At 33.0% G+C, this 12,864-nt stretch overlaps 1 protein-coding gene across 2 annotated transcripts in view; it reads left to right on the top strand.

The window, feature by feature from the left end:
* Positions 1-336: 336 nt before the first annotated feature.
* The window catches only part of PIK3C2A_1 (Phosphatidylinositol 4-phosphate 3-kinase C2 domain-containing subunit alpha), an 88,458-nt gene continuing 75,930 nt past the window's right edge, over positions 337-12,864 (top strand). For both annotated transcript variants that reach the window (XM_051218327.1, XM_051218326.1), the window contains exons 1-2: positions 337-1,026; positions 3,871-4,091. In XM_051218327.1, the coding sequence (XP_051074179.1) occupies positions 607-1,026; positions 3,871-4,091 (641 nt within the window). In that variant the 5' untranslated portion in view covers positions 337-606. The remainder of the gene's footprint in view (positions 1,027-3,870; positions 4,092-12,864) is intronic.

Here is a 12,864-nt window from a genome sequence, read left to right as displayed (position 1 = left end):
AGTGCCTGTAATAACCGTTGGACGACTAATGTAGATAGAATATTTCCTCGGAATATTCCCTTTTTACCTCGTTTTCCTCGCATAACGGCCAATTAGTTATATTTACAATTTTTACTTGATCACGCGTAACGCGTGTACGAAAAATTTGTGACTGTCTAATTTATAATGTCATCTACCCTTTGGGAATATAAACCCACTAAGTGCTGTCAAATTCACTAGCATGACTGGAATATCCTTATTGTACATTATCAGAAGCCTGGGGCTATATCTCAACACAAAGAAGTTAGTGCAATGAAATTACATAGTTTACACTAGCTTATCACGAAGACATTGAACATTGCATTTCGGGATTGCGTTACTTAGCATATCCAGTTTATGTGAGATTAATCATTATTAAGGGATTGTTATTACGGCTCGTATAGCCACTTCTTTGATGAACAAATGGTTACCCATGTTTTTGTCATCGGACATAGCAAGCTCTACTGACGTACTTTTATTGTGTCGTGACAGATACATGTAATCAGCCAACTATTCAAATCTCCAACCTAACATGTTATCTTGTGTGTAATATGTATATTGTAAATAATATAAGTTTTAGTGATCATAATGTCTAGCCCAATAAACAAATCTAAAGAGTCGAAGGATTTGATTGATTTTGATTGCGATTTTAACAGTCCTACTCATAAGTTTTCGGAGATACAGTTAATGTTCGACCCCTTAATTCCGACGTCTGTTGCTTCAGATAAAAGCAAAAAAAATTGCCATGTTTTTCTCAATCCTTATGCCGAGCCTTCGGATACCTCAAATGAATGCAAAACTGAACATTCGCCTTTCGATTTGATGTTGGAATATTCATCAGGTCCCATTGGATCTCATCTCGTGAAACCAGATGAATTACTTCTGCCTCACAAAGTAAAGGATGCTGATAATGTTCTTAAAGATGAAAATTTCCATTTATCACATAAAAATCTTATTTTTCCATCGGTTATGGATGTGCAATACGATACCTGTTCAGCGAAGCCACAAGTGAGTATTTGCTGGCTTTATTTTGAGATAGGGAGCTTTCACATTGATCATAATTATATTCAAAATTTTGATTGTATGTGGTCACTTGCACTGTTTTGATATACTGTTCAAGACCTGACCAACACAGGTCAAATAATGATTTAATAAACTCTTCAGTAGATAGAGTCACTGTGAACTTCATGGGAACAAAGATGTTCACCCTAATGACTTTTATATGTTTTCAAGAAGAGTAAATCACAAGTATAAGGTTTTTGTGTAAGAGGTCGTTCAACGAAGCACTACCGTCGTCACTTATTTGAAGACTCGATATTTCTGTATGATGAATTCGTATATAAGGTTTTTTGACGCTTCTTAATTTACCTCTATTAACTATTTCACAAATATAGACTATATTGTGACTTTCAAGTTTTGATGACCATGTAGTGTGTATTGAAATGTCATCCAACAGGTGCTTAATTATTGAAACAATCAATTGGTTTTACTACTGTAGTTCATTTTTTAAATAAGAAAAGTGTTGCGTCGTAGTTCAAAGCTTTCAAGTTCTTTGTCTTCTGATTCTGTTGTTTTCTAAACACTATTTTCCTTTACGAATTACTTCATACCATATTTGTCCTCAGTCAAACAAACATACTCGGTGCACAAGCATCATATCAAGTAGTAATACCACATTAACACGGTGATATAAAATCATCTATCCTCAGCATGCCACAGGTTGTCGTCATGATATGATTTTCGATTTTTAAAGCTCGTGAACATTTAGTGTTTCAGTAAAGGGCGATCAAAGTCAAGGGATATGTTTCAAAACCTCTTTGATTTTTGATAACCGACTACTTAGCAGTTATTTAGGGTGATTTGGAAGATAACTCTTGGAAGCTCACTTAGATTTCTTTGTAAAACCAGTTCTAGATGGGCCACAACCTGTTAATAGTTGTATGCACTAGTTCTTGTTACATCGTCGTATTTTTTTAGGTCAATCCTATTTTTAAATCAGTTGTACGTCGTTTTATCTGTTTCACATAAATCTGGTACTATGCATACATTAACGGTCCTCATTCACTTTGCAACTGGTAGTTGGCGTATTGCATTTACTGTCACAACGAAGCTTCGAAAAATAAAAGAGGATAAAACAAGAGGAAGGAGAGGTATATTTTATTCACTATTCACTCAGGTAAAGCACCTCTGTGCTTTTCTACTCTTCGATCAATCCATTTTCGCGTAACGTATGAATTTGAACTGTTTGTCATCAATGTTTGTATTTTTTAGTGTATCTTATAAAAGTAAAATATAGATAATTCTGAAGCCCTTGAATACACACTATCATTTAGTCAAAATCTAATTGATATATGCGCAAATAGCAAGTTTTCGAACCGTAAAATGTTTATGTCCGATCTATAAGATATAAAGTTTTGGAGTTTGAGGATATTATTCAGTATTTTTACTATCTCCTAATGTTCACCAACTTTTTAGAAGTTTTTGTGCATATGAATATCTAGCTAACAATTGTTTTCGAAGTTAAACTATTATTTCATCTTTGTGGCGGTTAGTGGATGAAAAACATTGCGAAAGATTATTAGTATCTGGGTACTGCTAAGGTTCCCAGGAAAGTCGTAGAAATTATTTAATAGCACTCTATCAACTGGATTACTAGGCTCACACCTACTTACTTCGGTTTGGCCATCTAGGAAGTATCACTAAGTTCTATCAAAACATTGTAGCCGAAAGCTAAGTACCTAAAGCCGTTATTTCTCAATGAGTTGTATTAAACACTAAATGTTATCTGGGTCGGTTGTGCTACATGAGTTCAACTAGTGTTATCCGTATTGCACAGTGTTAGGTGAATTTATATAAACATGTTGATGTTAATATGGCATTTATAGTTAATTGTAACTTCTGGTTGCCTCCAAATGCCTTGGTACGACCGAGGGTAGCACGAGTTTACCCTCCCTCTCGAAGTGCTCTCACATGGCTACGCGTATACAGCCACTGCCTTCTCACAGCGGGGTTGTTGTTTACGAAATCGCGAGGACGAAAAGCGAATGGCTGTAGCTTTAACGTGGGTTGTTGGATATGGAGGATCCAAGTAGGGGAGTTGAAAAACTCTGATTCCAAACCAGTGGTGTACATGGGCTATAGGATCCTGAGAGAACAAATGGCGTATGAACATATTGTTGATCACCGGCTACCATAGGATCGCATATTCTGAAGTTGCTCCACTGCCTTATGGATTAGGCCTCTAGGTCAAAGGCTCGGGGAGTGACCCCCCTAAGCAAACCACCTTCTTCGGTTTGGGCATCGGGGCACTATGCCAGCCTTCACACAAATCAAATGACAACGTGTGGCGCATATCTATTTGGTGCCTCCTTGTACCGATGTTTGTGTTTGAATAAATAAATAAATACTTCTGGTATCAACATACAATGAGTTATGGCCGTAGTCTTTAGAATCACATTAATATTTGCAAACAGAAAACTTTATCAAGTGGAATCCCAGTCACAACATAATCTTCAAGATAGATAGTTCGATATTATTGTATTCTGTTTTTGCAGATGACTAGTTTAAAAGTCACTTAAAATACCTCAACCTGGTCTATAAAAAATCACATAAGGGCCTTCTGCACTTGTCCACCAGCGCAGATTAGATGGGCATAAACCAACCAGCATATCTAGACAATTTTTGCAATAAACATGAAAGATAAATTGATAGGAGTCCATCATACCAGGAGCTCTGGTTATTTTGTGTTTCAAGGTCAACTTTCAACGTTATGTAAGTTACTTGCTATTTCTGTTGTAATTTAAGAGGGTTTTCCTTCCTAATTTATTTATCCTTCACTGTCTATTTATGTAGGTTAGCACCAGTTCAGAAATTGATTTGAAAGGAAATCAACATGATTTGTTTTCATTTTCTCAAACTGTTACTCCATGGTGCCTTCGCAAGGATGACAAAAATAATCCTCATTGTACAACGATTAATCAAGAAGGATTGTCTTCAACAACACAACTGACTCATTTTATTGCTAACAGTCAACCTACAGACGAATTGAAACTATTTGTTAGTTTTGTTCAAAGGTTAGTTTACTTCTGATCTGCATTAGTGATTTGATGTTTCAGCTTAAGAATATGATAAATAACGACCGAGCATAGTGCTTGGTCGTACAGTTGTTTCAAAACCATGGCATAATGCTTTTGTGGTTGTTGATTAATCAGTCGATGAATTTGTTAATCAGTATGACTTCTGATATGTATATAACTACTGTAGATAAATGGGTCCATCTGTACACATTTATGATACTTATAAGAGTAATTAACATTTAATATTATCAGGTAAGGATAACAACTTCAAAAAGACAGTCAATAAGATTTAAATTTGTAGATAACTTTGATATTCCAGGAAGGTGAAATGTTTACGTTAAACGATATTTTTCATGTAGTTAATTTTGGAAAAATATGCTGTTTGATGACCGGGTTTAGTTTTTTTATTCTCGTCTTCATGATTAATGATAACTGCATTGAATGCCAGTTAGTTAACAGAGATCTCTCCGAAAAAATGTTTGATTTTTTAAATAGATTATAGAATCTTCCTAAAATAATTTCCAGTGAAAGCTGGTTTTTTTCATCTCAATTGAGATGTGAAAATATAATTTAATATACTTTGATTATGAAGCCGAATATTGCGCATCTTACTAATTCAGGCTCCCATTAGTGCACATTTATTGGCTACCTGATTATATAATTCACCAACTTCAGGTGAAGTGAGTCGGAAGTTTATTGCCGAGTTTAACTGCATGTTTTATCAAAAAGGAATATCAATAAAAAAGCGAACAAAAAACAAAGTGAAACTCAAAGATTAGAGATAACCCTAAAACCAATGTTTCTAGCTGCTGTCAGCTTCTGACAGAAAGTGTCTTCAAATCGTACTGAACTGGAAAATATGCTGCTGAATTAGCGAGACATGATTTTTTTAATATCATCCAATAATTGTTCTTTTTTTTCATTTCTGTTACATTACCTACAGAATTATTAATGTGGATTATCTCTTGACTTTCATTATTAATTTTGTCCGATTAATTTATCTACTCTACTGTTATCATGATTAATACCAGCCATGCAATACACTGTACTACTACCATTGTTATTTCAATTGGCTATAATATTATTTATTATGTATAATTATTTCAGATAGTATGTTAATAGCTTTATGATTTCATGTAAACTATTTGTCGAATTACCTATTTTCGAAAAGAAAACGCAATCGTTTTAAAATGTTTATAAAATATATAAAGGTACTGACAGTGTATGTTTTGAACGGTTAGACATAGTTTTTGATTTAAATACAGCCATTATTAATCATTATGAATGTGTTTATCATAGCGATAAATATTCTCTTACTTATAAATGATATCAGTTGAATTCTATTCTTATTAGTCCCTGTGATTTATTTATTAAACAATAAACTGGTTAATTGCAGACTAATCAGCTTATTTTCTAAATCTTGACATCCCATTGTATTTGGTCATCTAGCAGGTGTGCAGAAACAACGTTTCGATAGGCGTATTGACATTAGGTTACAGCTGAGTGCCTAGACTACGTAGTAATCTCATACTACATAACACATGCCTAAATACTAGCACTCAAGATTGGTTATATTTCTTGCTCAAATAATAAGTATTACATTTCATAAACAGTAGAACGAAGTAGGATAAAGTGTAAATTATAGCAAGGGGGCTGAATAAATCGCCACTCGAGCTTTGACTAGCTCATTTAGATGACTCAGTTTGAATAAAATTTCACTGTACAAAGTAGTTTTCGTCATGAACTGACGTATAGTATAGAAAGGTAAGAAAAACTCCGGATAGATGCTTTTTACCGGTTTTAAACTCTTTTGTCTACTTTCTTTTCCTGAAAAACACAGGTAGTTCTCCGCAACGAGACTTATTTCATGCTATAACGATAATTATAAGATTTCACTACAATTTAATAGACCAAGACGTATATACAAGTAAACAGGTGAATATTGAGTAAGATGAAAAAAAACGTTTAAGCAACACAGGAAACAACATGTTTTTCAGTAATGATTAAATTATCAGTCAATATATAATCATATGGCTGGTGTGTAAATATACTCGGTGTATATATTTCACGTGTTTTCCTGTTAATAGTGTACTAGTAAGTGTATCCTTATAATTTTTTAAAACCTTTATTTGTTAATAGATGGGTTAAACGTGCAATGGATTATTTTATCTAAAAAGGAATATTTATGAGAGTCTGCGCTTTTCATTTTATACACTTCATTTAAATTGAAATGTTCACATTTAAAAACATATTTTTATCAGTAATTTTATACTCAATTAAAAAGTTGAATGATAAGGGTATTCACTTACAGTACTTATCATCCTAGTTTTTGTGTATTACATATTAATGAACTTTGTTCTACATAATTGTATTATCTTGACTGACCAAAGTGTGAATTCAGCTTGTAAAAAACATCAACCAATTCACTAAATTGTACCTTCGAAATACATAGAACCACTTTATAGTAATAAGTCGTTTTGTAATCATTACTGACCAGATTCGAGATAGATTTCAAAAAGAGTTGATAAGAAGCTTATTGACTGTACGTGGTACTTTTGATATGGAAGTCGGACGTGGTTATTGTGATAAAGGAACACTTGTTCCTTTATGTTCCACCATGACAGAGGTTCCAGACTATAAGAAGCGACCTCTATATTCTAGTAAGAATTTCCACTGGTTACTGTACAAACGTGTAACTACAGTAGTGTTTTCTTCAGACAACCAACGGCCGTAGAAATTCTGCCTTTTCACAATATGAGGATGAGTTAGATGATGCTGCCATCAAAACAGTACACCTCTTCTTGCCCCACAGATCCCTGTCGCCGGTAGTAAGGTCTTAAAAGTACAGCATTAACATATCGAAAATCATTCACAAAAAAGCCGCGTGTGATCTAAGGTCTCACTTATATGTCAGAAACATACCTTAAGGAGAAGTATTTTTCCACGGTATCAGAAACCTACAAGTGGCAACAATCTCTATACCTCTAATAGCACTCAAGATCAGCTTGGTTGGGTGTGACTTATAGAATTAAAAATGTTAAGAATCAGGTAGCAATGTATTAATGATATTGAATGATTATCGCTCTATATCACAAATTGATTGAGGCGGAAAACGTATATCACTAGATTCCGATTATGTTACTTAATGATGTTGGGTTTGTTATGTGACGTTAAGGTTCAACATTTGGTCCCTTGTGGAATTTTGGATGTGCATTCCTAGGGAGTACCAAATTAGAGCAGTAATTTATCGTTTTCCACTATTTCTTTAGCTATCCTCAGTTTGTCATGAAATTTACCCTCGAAATACACATGTTCTGATGTAAGTTTTAGCCATCCGGAATGTTATATATGCATTTCAGGTGCCATATTGTATGTAACTAACTGGTTAAACAACCCTCCACAAAACTATTTCACTTAATAATGTATATTTACAGTCTACTTAGTTGTTTTCTGCTCATTGAAGTATTGTCTTTTTAGCTCAGTCTACTATTATTTTGACAACTGGTTAGTTTTATGACATAAAATGTATCGTGTGAAAACTTCATAAAGTTCATTAAGTTCCAGAAATAATGAATTTAAACTGTTCTATTTCGTAAAACTATAGTTACATTAGTCGGTTAAATAAGTAATTGATTTTGCATTAGTTTGGCTAGATGTGACTATTCTTTGGAGAACCCTTAGGATACATTAAATACTTTGGAATCCGTCCTTTTTTATTTCACTCTAGACTTCACCTAACACTACTCAATACATTTCTTTGTCAAAAATGCTCCATAAAAACGTATTCAGTACGATTGACTAAGACTCTCTGAACTCTGTCAGGATTCGTATTAAATGTAGACTGTTTTAGACAAAAGTTGTAAGCATCCGTATCTGTACTATGAGGTTCCTATCATTCTTGCTATGTCAAACTTATTTAATTTTTTTCAGTCAATCATTTTTCAGATCGATAAACAATCAGACTAAATAGTTCGAACAAAGGGAAAGCATCGATAGATTTTGTTTACTCACATGAAAATTCTATGTGCGGTATATTTTATTTCAATTGTATATGAATGATACAGAATAAATAGTAGGTCTATTGTATGTTTGGTTACACTAAGAATGTTTAAAATGTAGGTCTACTATCTTAGTGTTTATTATTTGAATTCAAATATTTCTTATCTGAGTTTTCAGCTCTTCTATCTTTACTACTACTGCTACTACTAATATAGTTTTTCAGATTAGAACATCGATCACAATGGTTCCGTAATTAGGTCGATTACTATAGTAACCGTTTTTATGCAAGAATATCTTCCCAGTCCTTTTGTAAAACTAGGTAAACAAGTAATCACTTAATATGTTGTATGTTGTACAATAAGGGTTTCGTTGCAAAATGATATTGGGACTTTGTTTACCATATTGCTTGAAGTACTTTAAAGAAACATTTATGGGGGATAAGTTAATCATGTAGGCACTTGCTCATTCTCTATGAATCATCAGAGAAAATATATTGAGATGGTGGAGTTTCGTTCCCTAAGTTGTATGGTTTGATCGTAAGGTTTTCATTATTCTGAACAATATCATCAGCACGAACTCCAGGTAGAAGTGAAGTGCTTGAGTTCCCTTATATATGATAGAAAGCTTGTGCTGTCGACCTTGGTCTTGATTGGTTGTTTTTGACCTTTGACCAGTCGTTGTCTGCATATTTATTTTGATTGTCTCCTTCCTTGACTTGTTTCTTTATCCTACTTTTGTTTATAAAATTTCTGATTGACTGCTAACTTGGATCGATTTCGATTAGTTTATTGGTCAGTGATTGAGCTGAGTACCAAGCTGTGGTGTTTCTTTTATTCTCTCTATTCAAAATCTCAACATTTTCCCGGTTGAACATGTGTCCATAATTGTACACGTGCGTTGATATTAGCGGAACTACATCGTGGTATTCATGCAGACGAAGTTGCAGTGTTTCTTGCACAGTTTTCTAATGAATAACTAACTAGTTGTGCAATGAATATCGATTACTTTTTATTTCGTTCATAATAGTTTCCAAACGTAGACGACGTTTAGCTTTTCTTTTTTTGTCGTTTCATCCTTCAGTTTGCATAAGATTGGTTGAAGTGGTCAGAGTGATATTTCCAGTGATAATTCGAATAATATGATTGATTAATTTTAAATAATTTTAACCACGTAGTGTAACAAATTATGGCAAAGTTACAAAAACTATGAGATGAATGCAAGTCCATAAATTCGGGTGACCATGTAGTATGTTGTGCTTGCCACCCTTATATGACCTTCTAATATACACATGGTACTGGGGTTTTAATCAAAGAGTAAACTTTATCAGATTATGCAAATGAAGTCAACTGTGACTAAGAATTTGTTTGTTGCAAAGATATAAGAAAACTGAAGCACACCTTTATATTTTTTAAATTTCCAGTGTATTTTTACTTGCTTTCTGTCTATAATGGAGTTAATTTGGAGCTCAGACAGATACGTATGTTGGTTTTTTTTTGTTAGATTCGAAGCTTCTACTGTCATTCTAGACAGCAACATCAGCGTTTACTCCATGTAAAAGTAAGCCATTCAGTTATCCAACAAATATCAAATCAACCCATCCTGATGAATTCTAGTGATTGATTGTTTTTGTAGGTCTATTTCATCATTTGATCTTGAATTCCTGTTGACCATCTTCTCCCGTCGATTTCTGGTCATGTGAGGGATTGGCCTTTTCTGTGTGAGTATGCAGCCTGGATTTATTGATTACTTATTGATTTAAAAACTGTACTTCTGAAAATTCTTCGGCGTTCTTAGGATTCCCTCGGTTCAGGAATTTTTCAACGGAATTCATGATGATTGTTGTCTTGGGTAGTGTATCGATTTTCTATACACCTTTTAGTAAGGTTGCTGGGGTATCTATTCTCATACAAGAAAGGTATAAAATGGATTTCTACAATATTTTTGTGTAATGAGCGAGGTTTTGGTTTTTCAGGATACTCTCCGTACGCAACTTTTCCTGTGTGTTTTTAGGACGTTACTGTTATACTTCAGTGTTTGATCTGTTCGGCTTAGCTTTCTGTTTCTTGCGTTCCTATCTTTGTCCTATCAATCAAAACATTCAAGAATGAAATTTCGTTTTCTGATTTTTCTTTTGTAAGTTTTCTGTTATCAAGGAAGTTACTAATCAACTTATACATACTTTCGAGTTCATCTCTGTTCAAGATAAGACTCAAGACTACAGCTCTATCAATAATCAAATCAACGATTTGAATACTCTGTATACATCACATGTTTATTCATGAATGAGTGGTTGACCAGCATTATTTTTATCTTTTTATATAATTATACTCGTATAAAATTAATACTGTACTTTAATATACATCAGTTTCTGACTGTACAATGTTTAGATATTTCTTTAAATTTTAGGTAAATAGTTCAAATTGAATAGTAGCAATTGTATTAGTTATGCGGATTAGTGAATTTTTTAATTTAGTATTTTCATTAAGTTACATTAGTTATTGATTTTTCGCTTAGCTACTAACATTCATTAAATCTATTGTTATTTTAATTTGTATTGAATTTAATATTTATATTGTTTTTCCGTATAATCTAAGCGTGAATATTGTTAGAGAAAGTTTTCTAATGAATAACTAACTAGTTGTGCAATGAATATCGATTACTTTTTATTTCGTTCATAATAGTTTCCAAATTACTCAATCAATATGTTTTTTTTACAGCCATGCAGTAGTAATTGTCAAAAAATTCCATACTACAGTGTCTCCTGTAAAAAGCGTATAGTGTTTTCTCGTGGTAATTGTTTCTACAATTTTAACGATGAATTTTGGAATTTGTAAAGCATACTGTAGACAGTATTCTTCATAAGACTGTGGGCCTATCCATCAATTAATTATTGTTTATACCAATAAATAAAAAAATTGTTTATTAATTTCCACTGTTTAAGTAGGTTCATAACTTAGTATGTTTATGTCATTAAGGCGAAGTACTCTTCTAAAGTTCAATAAACAAAAATTTTATAATCCTAGTAAATAGTTTTGTAAGTGTTTTCTGGAATAGGTGTTCTATGAATCTGTGGTTTTATGTTTTGGACGATAAATTTTAGCGGAATAATTTTTAAATTCATATGTTTCACTTAGTAATGCATAATATTATTCCATCAGATACAAAGTTCTAAAATATCAAATATTTGGTCATTGCACAATAAAATCCACCACATGATTAACACTAAAGTCTATTGCTAATTTTTGTTCGAGGTTATTGTACGAATAAATGAGATGTTTATATTGTGTTGTCTGAAATGTTTGGGGTACATTTTATTTATTATTCATCCACATGGTACTTATTATTAAATAGTCTTTGGTACTGACCATATTCTGCCTCTTTGACTTACCAATGTGATTACCAAGCTCTAGATAACTGGGTATCGTACTGTATTTGCAGTTCACTAACGGGTTGTTTTAGTTTTCTGTTGTGTTTTCATTTGTACCCATGAGAATGAAGTATTTTCAACCACAAATAAATTATACCATCTTAGATACATTCATTTTATCAATTGAAATTAATATCACTGATTTATTCAAGTTGTAATTATTTCTTTATATGATTTTGTTATACATTCTAATCCGTCAATTCACTTAGCTCAGTGTAAAATATGTTGTTGATTTCAACAAACATTCTTGTATTGAGCTTGTCGTTTAAAACTTTTCTTCTGAACCGTATATATTACTAATAATTTTGTTTCTTTTTCGATAACATATTTTAATATTCCATTTGGTCACTTGTCTATATTTCATTAGGGTCAATGGATTATCTTTGGATACTATAGGTGAATTGGAGCTTATTCATCAAAAAATTGAAGAAAAATGCAAATCATTCATTATATATATATAATTAATCACTGAATAGTGACTAACGTTGTGTATGTTCATTTCTTCTTGGTGGTGATCGGGTTCTATCGATTGAGTCACTTAAACTAGTGGGTACTTCGCAACTTGATTGATCGAGTCCGATCAACACTAAGGACTTGACATAATGATAAGAAATGCCGTTGATACATATTTTGAATGAAACATTTTTTAATTCCTTGCTTTTCTTGGTTAAATGGGGAATGTGTATCTTTGTTAACTTAACTAACATTGTCATCAAAACGTATTTTGCTGGTTAATGGAATATACAAGTGCATCACTGAATGCTAGTGTCCGATCAACCACTGCTTACCTCGACGTGTAGTATTTGTTGGAAGAAAGCTAGAAATGGCCAAACCAAGACGTGGCATTAGTACATGAGGCAATTGAATCGTAGGCTAAGTCTCGTTGGTAGATGCAGACTACGTGGACGGGGTCTGCGCTGTGACTATCGCCTGTGGTCGGAGGCGTTGATTCACATGACTCAAGATAGGCTGTAGGTAGCCCAGATGTATTCACTCTTTCGATCCTAAGTTCCTGCTTTTTTACTGTCATTGCTAAGACAATTACTTCGACTCGTTTGCTATCCATTTTGTTAATGTCATCTCACTGTGATAATGTTATATAGCAACTTAGTCCAATGAATATTTTTACTAGGCTCGATTCTGTTTTCAACCAACTGATTATCCAGTATTCTTACTAAATTTTGTTCCACTTAAATTGTTTATCAGTAACAGGAAAAAAAGTGCATAATTTAAATATTACAGTATACTCATAAACATGTTGATTTTCTTGTTAGATTCTCAAACTTTTAATTTTTTTCTTACAAAAGCAATTAGTGATTCGGAGTTTTCTTAGTTATTTTATTT

The sequence above is a fragment of the Schistosoma haematobium genome, chromosome 1 (assembly GCF_000699445.3).
Source record: "Schistosoma haematobium chromosome 1, whole genome shotgun sequence".
Lineage (NCBI taxonomy): Eukaryota > Metazoa > Platyhelminthes > Trematoda > Strigeidida > Schistosomatidae > Schistosoma > Schistosoma haematobium.
This window is presented reverse-complemented; position numbering and strand designations above follow the sequence as displayed.